The sequence below is a fragment of the Histomonas meleagridis genome, assembly GCF_020186115.1.
Source record: "Histomonas meleagridis strain 2922-C6/04-10x chromosome Unknown contig_80, whole genome shotgun sequence".
Lineage (NCBI taxonomy): Eukaryota > Parabasalia > Tritrichomonadida > Dientamoebidae > Histomonas > Histomonas meleagridis.
This window is the reverse complement of record NW_027150918.1, coordinates 47,632-73,719: the sequence shown is the minus strand read 5'-3', so window position 1 is coordinate 73,719 and position 26,088 is coordinate 47,632. Positions and strand designations below refer to the sequence as shown.

Here is a 26,088-nt window from a genome sequence, read left to right as displayed (position 1 = left end):
TTTGAAGGAATAACGCTCAAAAAGTTTCATTCAATGCAATTAACAATAGGTTTTCATTGAATTTTGAATGCGCTTTCATTGAAAACAATCGACTTTATAGTTTCAACTGCTCTTGAACATGTATATTTTTTTTAAAATATAGTATATTTTGAATTTTTGAGAATAATAATATAATATCAACGTAAAAATTGTATTGACAAAAAAGAATCAAAAAAGAATGTAATAAAATTAATTTTTCGAAAAGAAAAGAAAATATCAAAAATATTCTATTTTTTATTCATCAAAAGGAATCTATTTAATAAATACTTAATCGAAAAAAAAAAAAGAATATAAGTGTACAAAGATAACTTTAAAAACATCGCAAAAATAATAAATATCAACATGAAAATATCCAAATTAAATAAATACTTAAACGAATACATTTGACAATCTTAGGTTTTAAAATTTGATTTTTGTAAATTTTAATATTTTTTGAGATAAGATATTAATAAAAATTAAATTTTCAAGATATCATTTCAATATTATATGGTTTAATTTTTTTATTTTTGATAAAGGAGAAAATTTTCATTAATTTTTGAGAAAATTATGTTTTAAGCAAAATTGTCAAACCAAAAAATTGAAAGCTTTTTGAATATCACAGAAAAAAATGATTCAAGATGATGAAGTTGAAGCACCCGAATTTCGAGCTAGGATTGTCTTCATTGGTGATTCTTACGTAGGTAAGACATCCCTAATCAACAGTTTTGTGTATTCAAAATTTAATGACAAATATGAAACAAGTATTGGGGTAAAAACTGTTTCTTGCAAATATGATTATAATAACACTAAAGTTAGCATTAGCATATTCGATACAGCAGGGGATGAAAAGTATAGATCTCTCATACCACTTTACTATAAAGGCGTTCAAGCTTTTATTTGTGTTTATGATGTTACAAATAAAAATTCATTTAATAACATAGGAGAGTGGCTTAAAGAAGTTGATGAGCGTGCAGATGAGAAAGACCCAATTAAATTCATTGTAGGTAACAAAATTGATTTATATAAAAATGATGGTTCTTGCGTATCGACAGGTGATGCATTAGATTATACAGATCCTATGGATTTGAAAACATATTTTACTTCTGCGCGTACAGGCGAAAATGTTGAATTGTTATTCGAAAATGTTTTTCAACTTATTTGTGAGAAAAAAATTTTTTCAACTGAAAGAAAACTTCCAGAAAAAGAAACAAAAGAAGATGCGTGCTGCTGAATGTCAATGCCAAATGTTTTTATTTATTTCGTTTTTCAATATGTGTTGAACATTTGAACAATTGGTCATTAGTTTCAATAAAAATATATAAAAATTTATTTCATTTGCATTGCTATTGTCATTAATGTCTTTAAATGATTAAAATATTAAAAAATACTTTTTCATTTTGACTTAACTTCAAGTTCATGAATGAAAATTATTTAAATTAATGACTTAGATTTATGATATTTAGTTTATTACACATTTTCGTTCACTTTCATCATTATATGAAGGAGGTACATAATCCTTAGATGCAATGATTCGAAGTACGGCTGGTAATACTTTTGAAATGTTTTTACCAGTCAAAGAAGAACATTCAATATATTCATATGCACCAATAATATTTTTAAGTTCTTCTCCACGTGAAGTTGGAACTATGTTATGATCTTCTTGATTATTTTCATCGCGAAGATCACTTTTTAACCCAATCAAAATACAAGGTCTTCTCTTCATTTTTGGGTTATCTTTAAGATATACGTCGCGAATATTTTGAAAAGAGTTTAGAGAAACAAGTGAAAAACAAAATATTATAACATCTATTTGGTAAATTGTGAATGGATCAAATTGTCCATAACCTGGTATTATGGCAAATTCATATCCACGAATAGCATATGGAATATTTTCGTACATAATGTTGAATTCATAACAATCAGGAGTCACTGCTTCGTTAATAATCATGAATTTGCCTTCAGTCAGCCGAAGCAAAAAACATGTTTTGCCAATGGCCATATCTCCAACAAAAAGAATTTGTGGTCTTCGGAGCTCAATTTCTTTACTGGCCGGAAACTTTCTTTCTTGCATAAAAAACCACAACTTTAAACGTCTTTTTATTTCATTGGATTTGTTTTCTCTTCCTACGTAAATTATATTGTTAACAACTGACGTTTTAATCAAGAATTTCATTCACAACAACTCTGAGCAAAATAATTTTTATTTATTGATTTCTCATTATTCATTTCGTTAACATATTATAAAATTACGAATCGAAAGAATTCATTCTTCATCTTCTTCTTCCTCGTCGTCATCTTGTGGGTCGATTTGTTCCAACATTTCGTTTGTTTGTGCCTGCAACGCGTTTCGTATCGCCTTCATCACAGTCAATCCGTCGTATTCCGTTTCCTCGTCGAAGTTATCCCTTATCATTTGGTACACGCCGGACACCATTTGCTTTATAGTTCTCTGCATCAGCACAGGCATTGCCTTCTTCATCTTCTCGAGTTCTTTCGACATATCCTTCGACGCCTTTTGCTTCAGCATTTTGTTCTCGTCAAGCGCTCGTTGATATTCGGCTTTGATTTTGTTTACTTCTTCTTCGGCATTCTTCGCGTTCCATTCAAGTTGCTTACGTTGTTGCTCCAACTCTTGGAATTGCTTTTGTTTCTCCTCTTCGAGTTGAAGATTTAGTTCGCTAAGTCGTTTCTCGGAATCGATTTTCGCCTTTTCGATTTGCTCGCGAAGTTCTTCGATTTGTTTGTTCAGTTTCTCCTTTTGGTCGCGCTTTTGTTGTGTCAACTGACGCTGCGCAGAAAGCTTTGAACTAAGTTCCGCTAATTGGATACGAAGCGCATCGCGTTCGCGTGTGTCCGAATGTCGTTCGCGTAATAAGTTAATGAGCTCTTGTTTCTCGGAAATGAGAACATCCTTGACTTGGTTCTCGTGAAGAAGGCGCTGAACAGAACTGACCAATATATCCGAGGAAAGAGGTATGTTGGAGTAGCCGACTTGCGTGCGGCGGAGTGAAGCGATCATTTGCGAGAGTTCGGTGAACTTGGCTTGCATCTCGTTACGGATGGATTCGAGCTGGGAATCGTACATTGGCTGTTGCTGTGGTGGCTCAGTTGGCTGAATGGATGTTTGTTGTGGTGGAATTTGTGGTGATGATTGCGAAGGTTGTGGTGTTGGAGGCTGGGATTGGGGTTGTGGAGCTGGGGGTTCGGGATTTGGTGTCTTTGGCTTCTTTGGTTTGGGTTTGGGAGAGTCGGATTTGGGTGATTCAGATTGTGGTGTCGAAGATGTAATGGATGGGAGCTCTTTCTTCTCATAAATGGACTCAACTATGGCTATGACGTTGTTTGGATATTGTACTATAAACTTAGATCCAAAATGTCCACTTTTGATGATGGTGGTAAGTGGGGTGGAATCAGTAGATGAGATCTCAAAATTGTCTTCTTGCATAATAGGAGCTTCAATCTTTGGTTGGGTAAAGTCATAACAGCGATATTTAACATTTAATCGATCTGATCCATTCATTAAGGGACCATCAGATTGAACTATACAAATAGGTTCTGGTGATTGTGCAAGCTTGGCAGAAAGTGCAATTGCAGTAAAAAGTTGACATTCTTGTGCATTGTCAAATAAAAGAAGAAAACGTGCATTACGGGAATCAACATAAGAACAATATACATCATTTTGAATGACCCAGTTTATTTGTGGTGTAGCTGGACACATTGATATGGCTTGACGATTAGGACCCATAACTAATATTATAATATTTCCGCTTTTACGAATAGCAGCAACAATGGTTTTACCAATTTGTTGATATTGATTTGTTTGTGGATTAAATGCAGAAACTAAAACTGGTGAATTACGGAGATTTCCATCTGGAAGCGACGACATTTTGGTACCAAAAAAGTGACAAAATATTTTGTTGTAATAAATTTCTTCATTAGAACAAAAAATATTAAAAATGCAGATCAACAATAAGAAAAATTTTACGTAAGTAATGGAAAAAAACAATTTGTTTAATTTGTGAATTTATTAAGAATTAATTTTTATTTTTGTGTAAAAAACAAGGTACTCTAATTGTTTGTTGTAGGGAATTTGATGAGAGCTAGTTGATTTTCATAAGTTTCTACTATATTATCTGGATTATCGAATGCTACCATCAAAGCAAATACAAGCCTTTCTGATATTTCTGCAGTACTAGCATCAATAAAGATTCTACCATTCATACCAAAAACAACACGAATTGGTACTTGAGTAATTTTTTCAAGTAATTTTAATTCTGTGATCATTTGTATTGCCTTGGGATTACACCTTAGAAGAGAGCCACCAACAAGTGCACCAAGTCTTTCTGCATTCGTTCTTGGTATACAATTTAATAATATTTCGCCCGATTCTGGAACTTCTTCAACATAAGCAGCAACCATTTCTCCTGGATTGAATTTTGGACATGTTTTTTTGGTAGCACCATCAAAAGCAAGTTGAGGTAATAATGCATTGTGTGAATATCCAATATTTACAAGCCAATCTTCATTTTGCCTTCTATCAATTATTCCAACTACAATGTCTTCTTTTTTAGGATGGTAAAAATAATTTGATTGAATGTAATTCACATTCATTAAATTTTTGGTCACAAGTTAGAACAAAAGTGCTAAACTTTAAGTGCCTTTTTGATACCTTAAAAATTAAATGAAGAAAAATATGTAATAATTTGTTAACAAACAAAAAAAAAAAAAAGGCAAAATAATTATTTAAATACATTATTTTGATCTGAAATGAATTGATGCCTCGAAATACAGAAGTCAATCATTGCTTTCCAATCATCAACTTTCTGTAGAGCATCAAACACTTCATCAGATGTTACAATGCTCCGCAAACGTGGAATTATAAAAGATTTTCGGATAAAGGTTAAAGAAAAAATAGTTTTGGTTTGTTGTAATAATTCATCAGTTTCAAGTGATTCGATGCAAAACTGTAACACTCGTTTATACACTTCTTCCCAAGGTCCATCGAATGTTAGTATTAGAATTAAGCACAAACCAGCAATTCCAACTCCACTAATTAAAGTCACAATGTTATTACGTGCAGTATCTAGAATCATATCAATTGCAACGTTGATCAAATCCTTTTCTTCGTTTATCATTATTGATAAAATATAAGCAACAGATTGAAAAAGATTATTTTCTTCTCTAGGAACTAATCTATGAACTGTTTTCCAAACGAGCTGACTTAATATAACTTTCAAAAGTTCATTAAATGAGAAAATTGTTGCCCACGCACGCCATGTTGTTAAAATTTTCGCAAGTTGACCTGCATCAATTGGGGAGGGCCGTGAGAGAACGTTAAACTGTTCAAAAATTGTTTGCTTTATAGCGGAAACGTTTTCAGGTCTAAAAAGTGTTATTATTTGATAATCAGTTTCACCCATAGCATATCTCCAACCTCTTACAGGGTTTGTCGATTTTAACATTACGCTATGGAACAAGAAGTTAATCAAAGGTGAATTTGGATGTTTTACACTATTTACTTTTTTAGATTCTTCTGATTTAAAAGCCCAAATTAAAATAGGAACCCAAAGATAAATTCTTTCATTAATATTTTGAAGTATATCGTCGACATTAATTTCATTTCTTAATAATTGATAAAGAGTCATAGCAGGTTCCATTGCAAGAGTTCCATCAGTATAATCTGTTTGAGGTATTTCTTCATCATCACAATCTATTTGTAATAAACTCTTTAAAAAATAAATATATTCCATTTTATAATTTTCGATATATGAAATAATTTGATCTCGAATTGTTTGTGATGAATTACCATATGCATATCGTAATAATGTTAATGGTAATATCCAAACAGAATAAAAACAATCTGCATCCCTTATTCCCATTGAGATTTCAAGCGTATGAGTAATAAATGTGAAAAATGTTCCTTGTTCAATTAGAAACCATGTTAAATCAATATAGACAGATAACATTTGTTTTGCATAATGTTCAGATTGTAATTCATTATCTGGATTCATTCGTTCTTTTATTAATCGTATAAATGATGATGATAATGCTGGATGTGCATATATGGATTGAATTATATTCGTTTGATCAATACCAGTATATGGAATCTCAATTAAAAGTTGTTCAACTTCATTTAAATCTTCTGGAGTACCTATAAATGAATATGGTTCATCAGTAATACAATCATTTTCTTTGATTTTTTGGAATAAATTTCTGACATCTTCCGATGAAAATAAAACCGCTGTTGTATCGTTCAGAAAGTTCCTATCGTTGCAACGTATTATTTGAACAAATGAATTTGTAATGACAAAAGCTCTTTGAAGTGATTGACTTGAGATAAAATCTGAAACTAAGCATAAGTAAAGCTTATAAAATACTTTTTGTGAAATAAATCCATGTAATGATATATTTGTATTTGTAACAAAAAATGAGATTATTTCATGGCGTGGAAAAAGATCAGGATCACCAAAATCATCCAACATAATGGCATCATCTATAAGTTCGATAGGAAATGTAAGTGAGGCTTCAAAATCAAATTGAACAGGAACAATTTTCCTAAAATATGGACGAAGTTCAACAATTTCATTATAAAAATACATTCGAGCTGATGCAATAAGAACAGCAAAGTAAGGGAAAAGAGATAAATTTGAAAGAGCTCTTTTTGCTAAATCTTCATCTTCAACATTTGTAACACAAATTCTAATAATATTAACTACGATTCTAGCAGAAACATCGGAGTTGATTTCTAGACTACTGAAAAAATTTTCTTCAACTTCACATAAAAGTCTTAAAATTCCTTTTTGATTTAAATCATCTATTTCACTGAAAGCTTCCATAAATATTTTCGGCTTTGATTCGCATATTTTCAGTAGGTATTGGATGAACAAATAATTTGGTAAGTTTTTTTCTCCACATAATGATAAGAGATTTTTAAAAACATTTTTTTGAAAGTTTTTTTCTCTCCTTCTGTTTATTTCATCGAGAAAGATTTCTGGTTCCAATTGTTCATTCCAACATTTTTTCAAGAAATCCATTCTGCAACAAAAGTTTTTTAGATTTAAATACTTTACATTTATGGCGGGGTAACCTTGGGTAACAACGATAGAATATTTCAATTGCAAAAACGGCTTGGCCATCCTTTTCTTTAAAATGGCTCGCAGAACAAAGAAAGTAGGAATTGTTGGTAAATATGGCGTTCGCTATGGTGCTTCCCTTCGTAAGACAATCAAGAAGATAGAAATTTCACAACGTAAGAAGTACCCATGTCCATTTTGTGGAAAAACATCCGTCAGAAGAACAGTTGTAGGAATTTGGAAATGCCAGAAATGTGGTAAGGCTACAACAGGTGGCGCTTATATTCCATCAACACCAGCTGCTCTCACTGCTCGTGCAGCAATCAAACGTCTCCGTGAAGCTCAAGCAAAGTAAATTAAACTGATTATAATAACCATCAATTTTTATCCATTAAATTACATTTTTTAACATGAATTAATTCAATTAGTGGATATGAATTTTTTCAAAAAATATTTTTCTGTATGCATTTTTCTCATGTTTAAAAGGAATGCCTTGGAAATGACCTTGGTTTTCCAAATAGTTTATTTTTGTATATCCACGATATACAGTGGTTATTTTTTCATGGATTAAAAACAGTTTTGTAAACAAAAAATATTTTTAAATGAAGTAACGCATTGAAATGTGGCCAGCTAGTTTTCATTGTCATAACCACCAATTTTGTGTGGCATTTGGCGGTTTTACACTTTGACAAGCTATTCTTTGAAATGATGGAAGAAGAAGAAGAAATGGGAGAAGTTGTTCCTTCTCTTTTTGGCGATTTCCCTGATATTAACGAAAACAGCTTGTCTTGCCTCACACCACTACCAGTTTGTGATGAGTCAACAACATATCTTTTCAAGGACTTGTTCGATAAGCCATCTAATGATCCACTTGTTCCATCTCTTTTATCTCAAGATCCATTCTTGAAGAATGTTGCACAAGTACGTTCTATTATTGCACAAATTGGACTTCTTCAATTTGGTGGAGGGTTTAACATTGAGTCCTATTCCAAAACACTTGTGAAGTGTATTGACAAATTTTTTGATTGCTACCCATCCTTCTGTGCTGTTATGATTCAAAGATTTTGGCGTGCCAAAAAGTATGGAAAGAAATCCGACAAAATCAAATTTGGAATGGCTATGATCGTTCGCCCATCAAATGGTCGAAATGAAGCAGACAGACAAATAAGGAAACAATTGATCAATGACATTCTTTCAATTCAATTTGAATAAATATGTTTCTCAACATAATGCCAATTTTTAGCCTAAAATTGTTCGCGTATAGTTTTAACAAAATTTTCTTCGAAAAGGCAAAAATTAAAAATCTAAGACATGTCATGTGAAATCTTCAAAAAATGCAAAACTTAAGTTTAGATGCTGTAATTCTACTTGATGAAAATTCAAAACTTAGTGTGAAACTACGGCTGCTAAAAGAAAATGATGCTATTATATTAAGATGCAATGATGATGAATCTGTTCTTTGTACTGATATTCTAACTTCAAACAGCACATTTCAGTTATTTAAAGATAACCCAACAAAAATTGCTTTTCATGTCTCTGGTCAAGATAGGTTTTTTCTTTTGAAAAACAACAAGGATATTGATCTAATTATTCAATTTTTAAATAAGCATTTTAACCTCGAACCAATCGACGATGGGAGAACATTTTGGCTAAAGGATATACCCAAAAATAATTCAAATAATATTTCAAAGTTTTTAGATTTGTTTAAACATACCAAATATCAACCTTCAATAAATGTCCACCAAAGACCCGTTGATGCGTTTATGTTATGGACAATAGATGCTAATATTCCAAATTGTTCAATGAAAACATTAACAAAAGAAGATATTGAAACCATGAATTTATCAACAATCAAACTCTCTACAACTGAAATTCCAAAAGTTTTGTATCCATTGTTATTACAAAAAATCATTAATCCAGATCCAAATTTTGATTCAGATTATGCACAACTTAAAAAGCAATGGGAGTCTACCACAGAAGGGCAATGGAGACATCACTTTAAGCTAAGAGAATTTGTTGCATGTATTGAGAAATGGATTCAAAAACCTCATCTCAAAACAGAGTATCATAAGAAATTGTTTTTCAACCTTTCTATGACAATGTTCACACATTACTTTGGGGAATTTCCACCAACATCCCAATTCATATCAATGGTTAAAACAATTTTTCAAGCATTCCTAACCGACGACGCCGATGAAAATGGATTCAAATTCGTCGACGGTTCAAAATTAACGTTCGACCAAACTGAAGTTTTCCTCTTTAAATATGTTCGTGATGCATGGACTATTATCTCTAAGGACAAATACGATCCTAAAAAAGACTTTATGTGCGTACGTGCAACACTTTTAAATCTTTCACCTTCAACATTTGAGGTAATAAATGATCATGGAGTTGATTCATTTGACTTCTTCAAAGCTGATTGCGATTCCTTTTATGCCAAATGCAGAACACAAGAAGATCGTCTTCTTATGTTTGTTGCAATGTTACTCAGTGGAAATCTAACTCAATTTAAACAAACAATCATTGCAATTGCTTCTGTTCTGGGCCACGAGCAACTACATCTTATTCCTGTGAATGATACTCAGTGTTTTTGTCAAATGTTTTGCAATATTTTTCGGCATATTGACACTAGACTTCTTCTCCATAATTATGAGAAGATACAGATGTCTCTGTAAAACCATTAAAATATGTTAAAATAACATGTAAATTTTGATCAAATGTAATTAATAAAATTTTAATTTTTTTTTTTAAATGACTCTTATTTAGAAAATAAAAACAACGTTGCGCATTTTATTGCAAAGAAAGTAAAATAATTTTTGTTTTTAGTATACGACAAAAAGTGAATTTATATCTGGTTGGCTACCCCATTTTTAACGGTTATTTGAACAAAGACGTTAAACCGTATCACTTGGACAAGATACAACGAACATGTCAATAATGGCAGAAATTTCCAAAAAATGCCAAAATGTTGGTATGCGACCGTTAAAATTAACGTTCTTTTTGGGCTGGAATTTCAGGATTTAAGGTTGAAAATTTCCTTCACTGAATTCTGGATGATTGAGCTAAAGCTATGCTCATCATAGATTTCATATATTTGATTTGCTTCTTGGAGAGATGAGTCACTAATAGCTTTTGTAAGTTTTGAGTAATGAACACATTTCTTTGACTTCGCCTCAAGTTTTATAAGATTTTGAAGTGCATCATGACACATTTCTGAAAGGTTTTTGAGGTTGTTATCCAAATTACTTGAGATTGAATCTAAATCAAATAAACTTGTATTGATATACTCGTTAGGAAGTTCAAGTTTTGGAATGGAATATGGAATTTGAGGTAGCTCAGGAAGGTTTATTTGTTCTTTTTTTCCTTTTTGTTTTCGATTTTTTGAGCTATTATTTGATGGCTGGAATAATTTGAACGTACTTGTGTTTTCTTCGAGTTCGTTTTGTGCATCTACAAGCGGAGATTTAGGGATATTCAAAGAAGTTTGGTCTTTTTCGGAAAAGGAATTGTTGTACTCCATTACAGTTTTTGAAGCAATTTTGATCGTTTCCAAAGATGAAAAGCGCTTCTCATTTGAAGATCAAAACCATTTCTAGCAGATACTTATGATAATTTATTTATCACGACAAATCGAAAAAAGAATTAAATGGTAATTACAAAATTGATGTTGAAATTTTTAAATCATCAAAATTTTTAAATCAAAAAAAAAAAAAAATAATTATTGAAGCAATATTTGTTCATATTAAAAACATTTATTATTGGATAGTATAATTAGTGATAGTGAAACCATAATGGATCTTGGTCAACAAAAAATTGATCTGATATGTATGGAACTTCAACAGGTGAAAGTGTAGCTGTATCATCCGGGTATGCGTTTTCAACATTAAGGTTGAAAGGATTAAAATCGAATATATCAAGTTTTTCAGTAATTGGAGCTTGCTTAACTTTAACAGGAACTTCTTCTTGTGTACGAAGCTTGCGTACTGTCCATTGCCTCATTTCAGAAAAGTTATTCTTTAAGAAAGGAAAGATTTTGCCAAGCTCAATTGCAATTTCTGCTGTTGTAGGAACTAAAACGTATCCTATAGCTTGGATTCCGTTGTTGATAGATGACTTACACTTACCAATGATATATTGAAGCTGTCTTGTGTTGATAACAATATAATCATTCATCCAAAAAATGCCACAAACAAGTGATTTTATATTTTGTGTTTCTGGTTCTTTTTGTACAAATCCTTTGATCAAATCAAAAACATTTTGAAAGTTATCGCAAATTTTTGGATTTTTGGATATAAGAAAAGATCTCATGATGCTTTTTTGAAGATTAACGTAATCAATTTGATCTGCTTGACAGAGTTGCTCGAAGAACTTTGGATATGACTTGATTTGTGTTCTCTTCAACATTTGGGAAAATGAATAGATAATCAAAAAACAGCAAAACCATACAAAAAGTTCATTGAAAGATTTTGAACGGCAAATAGTGACTTGCTCCATTCAATTTCCGGTTGGTGAAAAATTTGGTGACATGTTAAGGGTATTTTATTCTTATGAAATAAGACGCTCAAAAAGTGAATTTGAATGGTTTATATTTAACCACTATCAAATTAGTGATTTGTTGGTTGCCACTAAATCAAAAAGCCGCAGTTGGAATTACGCCAAATAAAATAAAATCAATTAAGTTTTCTGGTTTTTGTTGATAACAAAATTTTCGGCAAAAATTTTTTTATGTTCTGATTTTTTTATCATTAAGTCACTAAGGGTTTGCTTTTGATTTTAATATTATTTTAAACAGAATTAATATCTCAACTTTTGCATGAGATTATATATATGAATATAAAATAATTTTTTTCTAACATTGTACAAGCACTTTAAGAGATAAAAAAATCACCAAAGCAAATGTAAAGCAGATGAAAATTAAAAAATGTAATTTAGTTTTATTTGATTTCAATTTCAATTTCAAGTATCTATCTTTGTTTTCTCTTTATGTAAGGACTTGTAAATAAATATATCTTTTATGCAGGTTTTACTTTCTAATAATTTACAAATGATATTTTGAAAGTTTCATATTATTTGTTCACTTATGAATGAGAATTATAGCTTTTATGTAACTAAGTAGTGCGTCTAATTATTCCTAAATCATTTACCAATTTTTCATAAAAAAAAAATTCATGATAAAATTCAATATATCTAAAAGTCTATAAATGAGTATGTATCTTAAGTGCGTTTTTGTCTCAAAAATTATTAGTTTTAAAATTTTGTTCTGATAAAAAAGATTTTTCTTTTAATTATTTACTTTTTCGATTTCAGTTTAATGTTTTCGAAAAACGCATCGCTTACCAAATGATTTAATCTAGGTATAATGTTAAGTTTAGCTTTAAAAATAATTATTTTCTCATGGTCACAAAAAAGTATTATTTATTTAAATTTTTGCTATTTCTCCATTCCCAACAACCAACATACTTCCGTCCAATGCGACATCTAAATGAAATTTGAAAATAAAAAAAAAAAATTATAATAAAATGCACTCATTCTAAAAAGCAGACATCATAAAAAAGTATTCACTAAGCAGAACTGCATTAGTATTCGTTTTTCATTATCATTGCTGAATACTTAAAAAAAATGAAAATTAATATTAAAAAAACCACTTAATTTATTCATTTAAAGAAGTCTTTTCACCAAAATGGAAATATTCAAATCATAAAAGGAACTCAAAAAGATCTTTAACATGGCATTTAAGTCATTTTTCCCAAAATTATCTCAATATTTTTGACTGTAAGTAGGGTATCTTTCACTTTGCAAAAGGTGGTCGTTTCACAATTGCTTTTTCAGTTAAAAGTTTACAATCAGCTTTTTCAATTAATTCACTTTTGAAACTGCGATAATGAGGTTGGCCTTATTCAATTCCATTATTCCAATCAAATTTGTGAGAAATGACAGCGTCACATCACTTAACGAATGTGTGCTGTTCGTCTCCATGTAAAGGTTGTTGAAGGTAAAGACCTTCTCCAAATGGACCTTGGAAAGTCTGATCCATATGTTGTTCTCCGTCTCAAGAGCCAAAAATCATCTGTCAAGACCAAGGTCATGAAGAATACATTGAACCCAGTCTGGAATGAAGAATTCGACTTAGTCACTGAAAAGCCTGATGATGTTCTCCTTGTTAACATGTTCGACGAAGATGTTGCTAAGGACGATAAGATGATTGATGAACTTCAATTCAAGGTTTCCGACTTCAAGGTTGGTGCTGATGTTGCTAAGATCACCAAGGACTTAACATTGACCAAGAAGAAGGGTAAGGGAAAGAAGGCTGGTAAGCTCACCCTCGAAATCCAAGCTTTCGGTGATGCTCAAAAGCCAAAGAAGGAACACAAGAAGGATGACAAGAAGAAAGATGACAAGAAGGATGATAAGAAGAGAGAAAGAAGAGGTTCAAGAAGCAGCAAGAAGGGTGCCCCAACAGGAAACATGAAGATCTCTGTTGTTTGCCACAGCGCTAGAGGTCTCATTGCTGCTGACCGTAATGGTACATCAGATCCATATCTTGTTTTCAACATCAAAGGCAGTTCCGAACGTGTTCATACCAAATTCATCGAAAACTCACTTGAACCAGTCTGGAATGAAACAGTTGAAATCAACGGAGTTGACCAAACTAAGGATGCCATCGAAATTGTTGTCTTCGACAAGGATAAGAAAGTTGATCTCAAGAAGAACGATCAAATCGGTTATGCAATCATCAAAGTTGCCGAAATCAAGTTCGGTGAACAAGTAGAAATCCCACTTGTCAAGATGTCAAAGAAGAAGCCAGCTAAGGATTCCAAACCAGGAGATGCAGGTTTTGTTAAGCTTACATTCACAACCGAAAGCGAAGTCAAGCCACAACTTGCCCTCCACGTCCGTGTTGTTTCTGCTAAAGATCTTAAGGCAGCTGATGCTAATGGCAAATCCGATCCATATGTCATAGTCAAGCTTGGTAATGAACAAAGAAAGACCAAGCCCATCCAAAACACACTCAGCCCAGTTTGGAACGAAGAAATGCACTTTGTCCCAGTTACACCAGATCAAGAAATCTCATTCCAAGTTATGGATGAAGATATCTTAAAGGATGACAAACTTGGTAGAGTCGTTGTTAAACTTTCCGATCTTAAGGTTGGTCAAATCCTTGAAAAGGATTACAAGCTTGAAGATGTTAAGACAGGTATGATGACAATTGTTCTCCACTTAGCCGATGCTAAGGATACACCATTCGGTGCACACGTTTCTAAGCCAAAGGAAAAGAAGAAGCACTCCAAGTCACACTGCTCAAACTTCACACTCGGAAGCTACTCATCAAGTTACTCAACAAGCTTCTCTGGCTACACCAACTGCTCAACAACACTTTCAGCACTTTCATCAAGTGAAGAAGTTTATCACATCCACAAAGTTTACGAAAAGAAGGAATACAAGATCAAGCCAAAGAACGAATCACTTAAGGGTGTCATTGTTGGCTGCAACAACCTTATCAAGTCTGATAGCGACGGAAGTGATACCTATGTTACACTTAGACTTCTCGGTAAGGAACACGCTAAGGGTGAAATGGTTAAGACACAAACTATCCATGACACACAAGACCCAGTCTACAACAAGGAATTCGAATTCAAGAAGGTGAAGAAGGGTGAACAACTCGAAATCATTGTCTACCAAGACCACAAGATATTAAAGGACGTACCAATCGGTATCGCTAAGATCGACGTTCGTGATCTCGATGATGGAGAAGCTGAAAAGGTTATCCAACTTCATAGACCACCTAAATTACCAAAGCTTTTGGAGAAGTTCACTGACTTCGGTGTTCTCAAGATCAGATTAGACCACCATAAGGAATTCTAAATCGAAGGAGTAAACACCGCACAACATTAAATTTGATTTTTTTAATGAGTGAATGCAATCGATTTTTATATTGTGTTTACACTAAACGAAGCAGTTTCATTTGGATAAAATTTGGCGCTTTTCAAATAATTTCATCTGTTTCAAATGAACATTCATTTGATGCAAATTCACCAACAACAAAATTATATTCACTTTCACCAGAATTTGTATCTGCAATTTCTATCTCAAATCTTGGAGGATAACCTCTTGGAATTGGTTTTATCTTAAATCTGAAAATACTTTTCATGTTTTTGCTCTTTGATACTTTTGCGTAAAGTACTTGATTTGAAAAAGGAAATTCAATAGAAAGTGATCCGTTTATTATGAAAAACTTTCATCGTCACATTGAACACATTTTATTTCTCTGTTATTATTGCGAAAAACTCTGCAATTCTTATTCTTACTTCTCTGTAATATGATTGGGATAAAGAACTCAACCTGTGCATCATTCCATGGTCGAGATTAAACCTAAGCCTTAGCCAAAACTGAATCGCACATCCAATCACATAACATTGGAATTTTACACTCGTCATTCCAATGTTGCTTGGAATAACGATTAGAAAGTCCTTAGGGTTGTTCGAGTATTCTAAAATCAGCTTCGATATAACATAACAAAAATCATTTTCTTCAACAGATATCATTTTTTCACTTATTTTTTGTGTGAATTCTTTCTTTTCATTTGGTTCTTTAAGAGATTTTAATATGTTACACGCCGCTTTAATTGAGGAAAATGTTTTACAATTGTAAATATCAAAAATCAAATTGTAAAATGAATTATCATGTGGCATACAATGTATCATTGCCTTCTCAATAGTTGAGAAATCATTTGTTTTTGTAATTGTTGGTAATGATCTTTTAATTATTGATTTGAAATTAATGATATTTGCATTGTTATTATAAAGAAGTAGCCCTACTTGTAATGACTTATCATTGTAAGATGATAATTTTTGAATAGTATCATCTTTTAATTTGGTATTAGGTTCGATTTCTAATATGGAATTTATAGAAATTTTATCGTTTTCTGAACCGTCGAATTGAATGAAACTTTCAAAGCATTCAATTAACTTTTTCTTTAGAAAGTGACAGTTTTCGGATTTTTGGACAAGTGGAATAAATGAAACACAATGTTTAAGATTTGAAAAATATTTGTCTGCTTGTGAAGCTAAAATGTATGCTGAATCTTTAGAACTGTTCTTTGATATTAATAGAATGATCTTTGAAAAAAGATAATAATTACTTGTTGGTAATATTGAAATTAAGAGGTCTGATGTTTCATCATCAATTTCGTGATCTATTTCGAGAAGGATGGATATTCCAGAAAGTCTTAAATTTTGATCATAAATTGCAAGATGACATTGTTTTAAAAGAATATCAAGAAAAGAATGATCTTTAAGATAGCAAATATAAAGCAAATGAAGAATTAACTTGTGAGTATAAGAATCTGAATATTTCGAAATATGTTGAAGTTCACTTAAGATTCCCTTTGTTAATGATGGGCTTTCTAACTTGATTAAAAGCTTGATAATTTTTGTTGTAATCTCAGGTCTTTTTAATAAGATTTTGAAAATTGATACTGAGTTATCATATTCATAAAAAGGGCTTTGTAGAGAACAAAGGCAAAAATTAATAGCTTCCATTTGAATGGCTGAATTAGAAGAGCAAAGAAATTTCAGCATAATTGGAGCAAAATAAAAAGTTTGTGGTTGCAAATCATATTGAAATTTCTTAAGTTTTTCGAATGCAGAGAGGATTTCGTTTGGGTCACTTGAGTTAAATTCTTGTGTAATAGAAGTTAATTCTGTTTGAAACTTGTTCATTAACTTCTATTGAGAATAAACAATAGGATTAGATTTTAAACGGTTTTAATGACACTTTTTATAAACAAAATTGAAAATTAACAACTTTACATTACAAATTAAAAATGCCAAATAAACGTATGTTAACATCCAGATGAAAAAGTACGAAACAATTAAAGTACTTGGAAGAGGAACTTTCGGCGAGGCTATCCTTGCAGAGCGTAAATCATCAAAGGAAAAGTTTGTTATCAAAAAAATGTATATGCCAATGAAACCAATCGAAAATATCAAAGAAGCAGAAATTCTAAAAAGTATGAATCATCCAAATATTGTTAAATATGTTGATGGCTTCTGGGAAAAAGAATATCTTTATATTGTTATGGAATATGCAGACGGAGGTGATTTATCTCAAAAAATTCGATGTTTTAAAAACAATAGAAAAGAATTCTCAGAAGATGAAATTCTTCATAACTTCATCCAACTTGCATTTGCTATTAAGTACATACATGACCGGAAAATCCTTCACCGTGACCTTAAACCACAAAACGTATTTCTTATGAAGGATGGAACAATTAAGTTAGGAGACTTTGGGATTGCTCGACCACTTGAAAATACTTATGAATTATGTGCAACAAAATGTGGAACTCCTGGATATTCATCACCAGAAGTATTCTCAGGTGAGCCATATGGTTCTAAAGCCGACATATGGTCATTGGGATGTATTCTTTATGAACTTTGTTGTCTCAAGCCTCCATTTTCTGGTAAAACTTTCGAAGCAATCAATGCGTCAGTGTCGAAAGGCGATTTTGAACCGATTCCATCCATATATAGTCAAGACATATAAAAATCTTGTGAAGTCAATGTTATCTATTAATCCATCAAATCGCCCAAATATCAATGACATCCTTAATTATCCAATCGTTAAGTCAAATCTTGAATTATATGTTGATAAAAGATATCTTAATTTCGAAATGAACCATACTGTTATACATGGAAGGAATCCATATGACGCGCCAACAGTTATTCCCAAAGAGATCGATGTTAAAATCACTCTTGTTGGTGATTTTGCAGTTGGGAAAACTGAAATCATAAGACGTTTTTTTGAAAAGCCGCCAAATAATGGATACCCAATTAATTTTGATAAATATGAAAAATCAGTTGAAATCAATGGCTTTACAATAAATATTGAGATTTATGACATAAGTGGTTCGAGAGCATTTAAACCTATTGTCCAAGGATCCTGTGAATGTGCGAATATAGTAATTATTGTTTTTTCTCTTGGGAATTGGAATGAATATAATGAAAATTCATTTGAAAATGTAAATGAGTTTTATCGAATGACTCTAAGAAATAGAAAAGGCGCAGTTGTTTGTTTGTGTGGGAATATGAGCGATATTCCTGACGAGCAAAGAAGAATTTCTTTTGAAGAAGGAAGATTAAAAGCGATGGAACTATCAAATGAAGTCGAATACTTCGAAACAAGCGCTGTAACTGGAGATGGAATAAATGTAATGTTCGAAGAAATGATAAAAAAGTATTTGGTAAAATTATCAGAAAGAAAAATGCCAAATAATGATAACGAAAAGCAAAAGGATTCAAAATGTATAATAAGCTGAATTAATAAAAACATTTAAACGATTCTTCTGTTTAAGCAAAAATTTGTTACAAAATCACATTCAATTCCAAATTATGTTTTTGTAAAATAAGAAAATAAAAATGTAATAGAGCTGATAATGTTCTTGATGCTTTTATGTATTAATTTTATACTAAAAAATACAAGTATTTATTACAAGTAATAAATCAAAAAATCTGGAAATTGAGATTAAAACCCAGCATTTGTTTAATGATAAGGTTTTAAGATTAAATTATAAATAATAAAGTTTCCGTTTTATAAAATTAAAAAAAAATCTTAATCTTTTTACTTTAGATTGATAGATAAATATATGTGTAATTGGGACATTTATTTTGAAGGTTAAAATAATAAAAATAAATATCAGACAAAACAAATAAATATCTCTAGTATCAATATCAATTCCTTTTTGTTCAAGAAGTAATTTAACAATTTCTGTATGACCATTTTCAGATGCATAAATAAGTGCTGTGCTTAAATAATTTAAATAATTTTCAAATATTATTTTAAAATCCAAAATTATTAAATTAAATTTTAAATAAAACAACTAAATATTTTTAGGATTAACATCAATATCTTTGTAAGTAAAAATAAAAATATTTCATAATTATGATATAAAATACAAAACGTTCCTAATTCTTATAAATTAATTTCTTAAAAGTTATTATCATAAAGATATTTAAAGATATCATTTTGATGGAATTCAATTGCTGCTTCATATGCATCTTTAAATGATGAATGATTTTGTTCACACAAATGAATGATTTCTTCATTTCCGCCTGCAATTGCATATTTACCTGTATCTTCAACGTTTGCTCCATTCATAAGTAAATATTTGAACAATTAATAGAACCAAAAAATGCTGCATAATCAATTAATGAAATATTATCTTGATTAACAAATGAACATCTTTCATAAAGTGATGGTTCAATAAATTGATTAAAATCAAAATCATTTTGTGATGATATTTCTTGAATTTACATTTTTAAAAAGATTTTATATATTTTTGATTTGGAAATTAAAAACTCAGAGAAATTTGATTAAATCATGTATAAAGATATAACGAATCTGAGAGTTTTAACAACTTTTACTTATTATTCATACTACGAAACAGATGTAGTCGAATTTTGTCGAAGGAAAATTTTTGTTTGCCTTGGCTTTGGCACCATTCCAAGAGAAATATTGGACTTCTTTGTTAAATCAGGCTTTGCATCTATAAGTTTCATCAGCTTTTGATGGGTTTTCCGAACTTTGCATGTCCAAACTTCGAGTTCTGTTCTTGGAATATTTTCACATAATTTTCGAAAAGCATCATTTAACTCCTTTGCAATAACGTAAATACATGTTTGTTCGGAATGATATGTCGTTGCATTTTTCCAAATCAAGTTGACATCTTTTTTCCAATCTTCGACTGAAGGGTAATAATTTTCTTCGAGGCGTGTCATTACTTTTCCAAGGTCCATTGGTTTTTTTATTTTATCAAGATAATCAGGTACATTATCTTTTATTGGATCTACGGGAGCCAAAAAAAAAACAGAAATTGGAAAATCCATTATTTTGCGAGTGATGTTGATACATGTTCTCTTCTGGACTTTTGTCATCGTTGAAGATGAAGAAGTTCTGTTCATTTGGTACCTCTGATTTGGGGCGCCCTTGGTAGCACGAAATTATTGTGCTTTTCTAAGTTGATCAATTAAATGATAATGTGACCAATAATAAACAAAAATTTTTTGGCTCAATGGTAGTTGTTAACCATAAAATGATAGGTATGTGTTCGAGGCTCAAAGGCAGAGGTTCGATTCACTGCATAAAATAAAATTTTTTCATTTTTTGGGAGAAAAAAATTTAAAATGTTAAAAATAATCATAATAAAATTTGTTTATGAGAAGAAACGTTATGCTAAATTCATTCCCTTTTATCCCACTAAGTAAGACTTTGAGAATGTGATAAGAATGAATTGGCAGTGCTTATCACTGTGAAAGACAAAGAAAGAATTAATGTTAGAGATTGAAAATAAATAGCAAAAGAAGAGCGTGAAACATTTATTATATTTGATTTCTAAATGTATTTGATTTTGTGAATGAATTTGATTTTGTAAATGTGTATGGTTGAGAAAATGCATGAGATAATATTGATTGGCAACCATTAATTGTAGATCCCTTAGAAGCACTTAAACTATCAAAGAATGAACCTTGAAATGAATCTGATGCCATAGCAATAGCTGTGGATATATTCCGAAAAGCTTCACTATAAATTGTTTTATTCATAGAATGAATAAACAACATTCTTTTTATTTACTTTAATATTTTGAAGATTTTTACACGCAAAAAATACAGCATTCCCAATGTCACTGATTCAGGAATGGTAAAATTTATTAATGAATAACAAGCAAAAAATGCAAAATTTCCAAATGTTATAACTGAATTAGAAAATACCCACTGTAAAATTTATGAAAGTTAAAACGGATAAATTTATTAATGATATATTTCATGATAATACACATTTAACGTCACCGTCTTTAGTGAGGTCAATTCTTTTAAGTGTTTTCAAGAAACGAAGTGCGACATGAAGAACTCTAACTTTTATTCCGGCGTTAATGATTTCTTGTTTTGTAATAATTTTGTTTGGTTCGTTTTCTTGTGAATAATTCCATAAAAATTGATGAAGATCTTTTAGCTCATTCAGTCCAACATGACCCATCGTTCGCGTGTCAAGTGTGGAATATTCTTTATCAGTAATTTCAACGAACTTAGCAACCGGAGCGTTTCGAGAAGAAGACTTTTGTTGATTTGACTTTTTGGGTGTCTGTTTAATTGGTTGTTTGACAGGAGCTGCCTTAACAGGCGTTAACTGTGGCTCATTGGCATATGTGTGATCATCTTTTGGTGAAAATATAACATTTGGTTTTGGCAAATTTCTTGAATAACATGCTTTTTCAATTATTGCAGAAGCAGGGAATAAATTTTCTGTTAAAACCTGGTTTAGCATTTCTTGTGCAAGTGTTAACTTTGTTACATTAGTCTTTAAAGTTAATAATCTGAATTTTGCATTTCTTAATCTTTGGCATAGCTCAAGAATTTCACGTGATTCTGGCATATTTTCAATTATTTTTTGTTCTATTTTATCAATTGAATATTTAGTATCATCGCACGTAACTTTGAGCCTTTCAACTGCAGCTTCCATTTGGAATTTTAAACGCACATTAATAAGAAAACGTTTTAAAACATAAAAATTTACAGAAAAAACACATTTAATCAATATTAGCAGGGACAAATACTAATGAAACATCATCAGTTGAAACAACGAAACGACAAAATTCATTTTCGAACTTAATTGATGTAATTTTCGATTCACATTTCCACAAAATCTTTTTCTTCTTCAATGTTACAGCGTTATAAATTACAATTCTATTTTCTTGGTCGACTATTCCTATATAATCGAATTGTTTATCATTCCAAGCGTTTGCAGCTCCGATGATTTTGATGTCCAATTCAATTTCTCCTATCGGGCGACCGTTAACCGTATAATTTTTTATATAAAATTTATCGTTACCTTCAGCAATAACAACAATAGTACCCATTGAATGACAAATTATAATATCAGTTACATGTATATTTTGCTTAAATCCAAGGTCAATAACTCTTAACAAAGATAATTGTGGTAAGGTACTAATCACTAATGAATTATCTTTTGAACATGTAACAACAATTCCATATTCGACACTTGCTACGCAATATATAACAGCGTCATGATGAACCATTAATGTATTAATTAAATTAATTCGTAAGTCTTTTTCTTTATATTTCCATAAGCCAATACAAGAATCTTCTCCACCACTAATGATATAATTCTCAAATGAACAAATGCATAAAATCGTTGATAAGTGTGGTGTGTTATTACTAACTATAATTGATCGAGTATTCGCATCGAACACACGTAAAAACAATGAGTTCTCAGCCGCATAAGCAAATGAAGTATCAGATAAATATGATATTAACTTTGGCGTCTTTGGAAACACTACAAGTTTCTTTGACTTAAAATTAACTTCGAAATATGACGAAGCAGATCGAATGCAAAACAATTTGTTGTTTTGTAGAACAGTATAAACCTTTAAATCATCAAATGAATTATTAAGTGTCTTAAATTGAACAACAGGTGCAACAATATTTTGCAAGAAAAAAATTCGCTGTTCTTCAGATTCTTTAATTTTTTGTGATGTCGGATGTGGAGAAGTAAATAATTGTTGTGGAATTTCTCCAACGGAATTTAAGAATTCGACAACTAAACTTTCTTCAGTATGACTTTTGATTTTGCTCCAAACATTAGGGAAAACTTGTGGTGGAAATGTATTCATATCTTCTGCTGATGATTGTTTAACGCCCCATATTAAATCAATCCATAGATTTAAGTTATTACGTACGTAATTACTTTCTAATGCACAAATATGATTATATATTTGTTCAACTGGTGTTTCCCATTCATTAGAAAGATTGACATTTGAAATAGATACATCTTTATCATCTCTACCTAAATCAAAATTATTTGAATTCTCTAAAAATTCGCAATCAAAATAAAATTCTGGAATATATTCTTTGATCGATTTACAAATTCGAATTGTCGATTCAACATTACCTCTAATAGAAAAGAATAATCTTGATGGGACATCAAATCGACCATCTTGAAGTTTAATATGTAATGAAGTAAAAGGCTCTAAACGTATTAAATATAATGCAACCAAAAAAGTGCTGATGTAAAGTGCTGAAAACAGATAATTTCTGCCAGAGCATTTAATTGTTTCATTAAGCGTGCGTAAACCAGTCAAATTTTGATACAAAATATTTTTTGATAAATCTCTATAAATTTTCGGATCTTCAAAATCCAAATTTTTAGTATCAAAATCAACTAATAAAATAGGGAAAACAGGATAAATTCTTGTATCTAAAAATGATCTTCCTGATAATAAATTTAACCATATTAAATAATCGAAATTACTTAATTGATGATTTCTCCAACGTTGAGTTAATTTAAGGTTTTCTATTTCAATATTTGGAGGATTTTCTTGGAAAAATATTTTATTAGGTAAAGAAATCTTCTTTAGATTTGATACGAATTTATGTGATTTTTGTTTCGGAAAAACAAATAAATAACATTTATGATTTGTAGTAAATATTTGTATTGATTGAGGAATTTGATCATTCCAACACCAAAACAAATATTGAACTTTAGTGTTCTTAATGAAAACACTTTTATTCTCTGCAGAATAATAATAACCTTTTGCGGTGACATAAAACATTCCAATATCATTTTCATTTTGAATTATTAATTGTCGATGACAATCATCACTCCAAATGATTTGTTGGTTCATTATAGTTAATAATAGTTTATGATCTTTCTCACAATCTTTAAAATATGTTACTGTTGATAATGGTTCATTAGATTGGATATCTTTAGCTCGTTGCCATCTTAACATTGATTCTTTAGAATGATTATCAAAATGATTATTTTGTGTTTCTATTATTGGCCTAAAACGAAAATCAAATTGATTTCCTCGTTTAAAATATTGATGTTTCTTATGTTGATAAAATGGTGAACGATTATATGATAATGATGAATATAAACGTTGCCATTGTTTACGAAAATCATTTATTTGTGATTTATATTTTAATTTCTTTAATATTTCTGTTATTAATGGTTTAATTACAGGAATTTCGATTTTATATATTTTTAATGTTTTATAAAATTCATCATATAATTGATAAGAAATTTCTACATTTTCAGTAACTGTATAAGAATTTATATTTTGTTCTGGTGTTTTATAAGCTATTAATGAAAAATATTTTTCATTTTCTTTGTTTTGAGTTAAACCTTCAAAGATTTCTTGAATTATATTAATTATTTCTTGTGAATTAGTTTTATATAAAAATGAACAAAGTATAAAAAATGGTAAAATATTTAAATCTTTTTCTTGTATTAAAGTTTTATATAAATTTATTAAATGAAATATTGATTTTGAATCTTGCCATTCATTATTATATATATGTGCACCATAAATTGGTTCAAAATTTAATTGTATAAAATAATTAAATTGAAATATATCGAATTCAATTGTAGGAATCATATTTTTTGTAGGTTCAATAATTGATGAATGATAATTATAAAAATAATATGAACAAATTAATGAAGTAAAATTATTTAAAAGATTAACATCGTTATTAATTTTGTTTATAATATTAATAATTAAATTATTAATTATTGTTCGATCATTACTTTTCTTTAACATTAAAATAATATCAAAACATGATAACATACAATTTAAGAAATTAAAATCTTCAATTAATATTTCATCAATATAATTAATTAATTTATTCCATTTAAATAAAATTGCAAAACTTAAGAAATATGTAAAAAATGTAGTTTTTGGATATTGTTTAAATTTTTTAGTCTTAAATGATTTCTTAATATATTTATAAACAAATTTTGAATCTTTTTCATCTAATTTATATGATAATACTATTATTATTGGAATATATTGAATGTTTTTTGTTTGACATAAATATTTTGTTAATTCATGTAATACATCAATTGATAATTGATCAATTTGTTGAACAAAAAATAACAAAAATTGTTCATAAAAATCTTCATTTGTTGAAACAAAATTATTAATTAAAATTGATAAATTTTTTGCATTTGAACAATATATAATTTTCGTCTTTAAAATAAATTTTGTTATTTCTTCTTTCATATCATGATTATTTACTAAAATTTGTAATATTGAACATATTATTTCATCATTAATATTTTTAGTTTCTATTAATCTAATCAAGAAAACAATATTTTTATAAGAATTAATACATTGAAATAATTTAATTAATATAGTTTCAAATGATTCTAATATTTTTTTATTAATTTTTTGTGATAAAATACATTTATGAAAGAAATATAATACTTTATCAAAAATGTTTTGTAATTCATCTTTATCAGTAATTTTTATTATAATTTTATGCCAATCATTTAAAATAATTTGAATTGTTGAAATTTTCGAATTTTTCCATAATTCGGAATGAAATAAAAGACAATAATTATAATCATTTGAAGAATGAAATGTTTCTTTATATTTATATATCATTTTCCATATTTCACATGTAATTAACTTTTCTTTTTCTATTAAAAAATAACTTATGATTGAAAATCCACCAAATGAATTCATTTGTTCTAAAAAAGTCGTATTATTTGATAATACTTTAAATAAAAAATTGATTAAAATTTTAAGATATTTATATTTATCTTCAGTAATAAATTGTATCAATGTTACTATATAAGGAATACCTTTAGATGCTTCAAAAACTCTTCCAAATTTATTAACAAACTTAAACATTATTCCATGATATTGACTTGATTGATTTTTTACATAATAAAATGTATTATTTTTTTCTAATTTTGTTGTATATAAGAAAATTAATTTAGGTTCACCTAATAAAAGTGGAAATTTCTTTATTGGAGTTTTATATATTTGTTTTATTAATGTTTTCGGTACAGGTAATGAATAAAAACTAATTTGTGTAAATAACATATCAGCCATTTTATTATTATCAAAATTATTTTTATATATATAAATATGATCAAATCCTTCAAACAAAACGTTTGTCTTTAATTTTACTTTAATTTCAAA

General features: G+C 29.7%; 14 protein-coding genes across 14 annotated transcripts; 6 read left to right on the top strand and 8 right to left on the bottom strand.

Annotated features, from left to right (window-relative positions):
- Positions 1 to 646: 646 nt before the first annotated feature.
- On the top strand, positions 647 to 1,249 carry GO595_008947 (small GTP-binding protein; the record flags this gene model as incomplete). The annotated part of the gene is made up of 1 exon (XM_067922577.1): positions 647 to 1,249. One exon carries the CDS (start codon positions 647 to 649, stop codon positions 1,247 to 1,249), a length of 603 nt encoding a protein of 200 aa, XP_067770890.1.
- Positions 1,250 to 1,477: 228 nt separating this feature from the next.
- GO595_008946 (serine protease family) lies at positions 1,478 to 2,089 on the bottom strand (the record flags this gene model as incomplete). The annotated part of the gene is made up of 1 exon (XM_067922576.1): positions 1,478 to 2,089. The coding sequence occupies one exon, from the start codon at positions 2,087 to 2,089 to the stop codon at positions 1,478 to 1,480; it is 612 nt and encodes a 203-aa protein (XP_067770889.1).
- Positions 2,090 to 2,281: 192 nt separating this feature from the next.
- On the bottom strand, positions 2,282 to 3,904 carry GO595_008945 (uncharacterized protein; the record flags this gene model as incomplete). The annotated part of the gene is made up of 1 exon (XM_067922575.1): positions 2,282 to 3,904. The coding sequence occupies one exon, from the start codon at positions 3,902 to 3,904 to the stop codon at positions 2,282 to 2,284; it is 1,623 nt and encodes a 540-aa protein (XP_067770888.1).
- A 182-nt stretch (positions 3,905 to 4,086) lies between these two features.
- GO595_008944 (putative exosome complex exonuclease rrp40-like protein) lies at positions 4,087 to 4,437 on the bottom strand (the record flags this gene model as incomplete). Its single annotated transcript, XM_067922574.1, has 1 exon — positions 4,087 to 4,437. The coding sequence occupies one exon, from the start codon at positions 4,435 to 4,437 to the stop codon at positions 4,087 to 4,089; it is 351 nt and encodes a 116-aa protein (XP_067770887.1).
- A 320-nt stretch (positions 4,438 to 4,757) lies between these two features.
- GO595_008943 (uncharacterized protein) lies at positions 4,758 to 6,854 on the bottom strand (the record flags this gene model as incomplete). Its single annotated transcript, XM_067922573.1, has 1 exon — positions 4,758 to 6,854. One exon carries the CDS (start codon positions 6,852 to 6,854, stop codon positions 4,758 to 4,760), a length of 2,097 nt encoding a protein of 698 aa, XP_067770886.1.
- Positions 6,855 to 7,167: 313 nt separating this feature from the next.
- On the top strand, positions 7,168 to 7,446 carry GO595_008942 (60S ribosomal protein L37a; the record flags this gene model as incomplete). The annotated part of the gene is made up of 1 exon (XM_067922572.1): positions 7,168 to 7,446. The coding sequence occupies one exon, from the start codon at positions 7,168 to 7,170 to the stop codon at positions 7,444 to 7,446; it is 279 nt and encodes a 92-aa protein (XP_067770885.1).
- A 350-nt stretch (positions 7,447 to 7,796) lies between these two features.
- Positions 7,797 to 8,303, top strand: GO595_008941 (uncharacterized protein; the record flags this gene model as incomplete). Its single annotated transcript, XM_067922571.1, has 1 exon — positions 7,797 to 8,303. One exon carries the CDS (start codon positions 7,797 to 7,799, stop codon positions 8,301 to 8,303), a length of 507 nt encoding a protein of 168 aa, XP_067770884.1.
- A 551-nt stretch (positions 8,304 to 8,854) lies between these two features.
- Positions 8,855 to 9,766, top strand: GO595_008940 (uncharacterized protein; the record flags this gene model as incomplete). The annotated part of the gene is made up of 1 exon (XM_067922570.1): positions 8,855 to 9,766. One exon carries the CDS (start codon positions 8,855 to 8,857, stop codon positions 9,764 to 9,766), a length of 912 nt encoding a protein of 303 aa, XP_067770883.1.
- A 338-nt stretch (positions 9,767 to 10,104) lies between these two features.
- Positions 10,105 to 10,611, bottom strand: GO595_008939 (uncharacterized protein; the record flags this gene model as incomplete). Its single annotated transcript, XM_067922569.1, has 1 exon — positions 10,105 to 10,611. The coding sequence occupies one exon, from the start codon at positions 10,609 to 10,611 to the stop codon at positions 10,105 to 10,107; it is 507 nt and encodes a 168-aa protein (XP_067770882.1).
- Positions 10,612 to 10,862: 251 nt separating this feature from the next.
- GO595_008938 (potassium/sodium hyperpolarization-activated cyclic nucleotide-gated channel 1) lies at positions 10,863 to 11,264 on the bottom strand (the record flags this gene model as incomplete). Its single annotated transcript, XM_067922568.1, has 1 exon — positions 10,863 to 11,264. One exon carries the CDS (start codon positions 11,262 to 11,264, stop codon positions 10,863 to 10,865), a length of 402 nt encoding a protein of 133 aa, XP_067770881.1.
- A 1,782-nt stretch (positions 11,265 to 13,046) lies between these two features.
- On the top strand, positions 13,047 to 14,954 carry GO595_008937 (C2 domain containing protein; the record flags this gene model as incomplete). Its single annotated transcript, XM_067922566.1, has 1 exon — positions 13,047 to 14,954. The coding sequence occupies one exon, from the start codon at positions 13,047 to 13,049 to the stop codon at positions 14,952 to 14,954; it is 1,908 nt and encodes a 635-aa protein (XP_067770880.1).
- Positions 14,955 to 16,943: 1,989 nt separating this feature from the next.
- Positions 16,944 to 17,633, top strand: GO595_008936 (CAMK family protein kinase; the record flags this gene model as incomplete). The annotated part of the gene is made up of 1 exon (XM_067922565.1): positions 16,944 to 17,633. One exon carries the CDS (start codon positions 16,944 to 16,946, stop codon positions 17,631 to 17,633), a length of 690 nt encoding a protein of 229 aa, XP_067770879.1.
- Positions 17,634 to 19,522: 1,889 nt separating this feature from the next.
- Positions 19,523 to 19,882, bottom strand: GO595_008935 (Bromodomain containing protein; the record flags this gene model as incomplete). Its single annotated transcript, XM_067922564.1, has 1 exon — positions 19,523 to 19,882. One exon carries the CDS (start codon positions 19,880 to 19,882, stop codon positions 19,523 to 19,525), a length of 360 nt encoding a protein of 119 aa, XP_067770878.1.
- A 1,024-nt stretch (positions 19,883 to 20,906) lies between these two features.
- GO595_008934 (uncharacterized protein) lies at positions 20,907 to 21,602 on the bottom strand (the record flags this gene model as incomplete). The annotated part of the gene is made up of 1 exon (XM_067922563.1): positions 20,907 to 21,602. The coding sequence occupies one exon, from the start codon at positions 21,600 to 21,602 to the stop codon at positions 20,907 to 20,909; it is 696 nt and encodes a 231-aa protein (XP_067770877.1).
- Between the last annotated feature and the right edge of the window lie 4,486 nt (positions 21,603 to 26,088).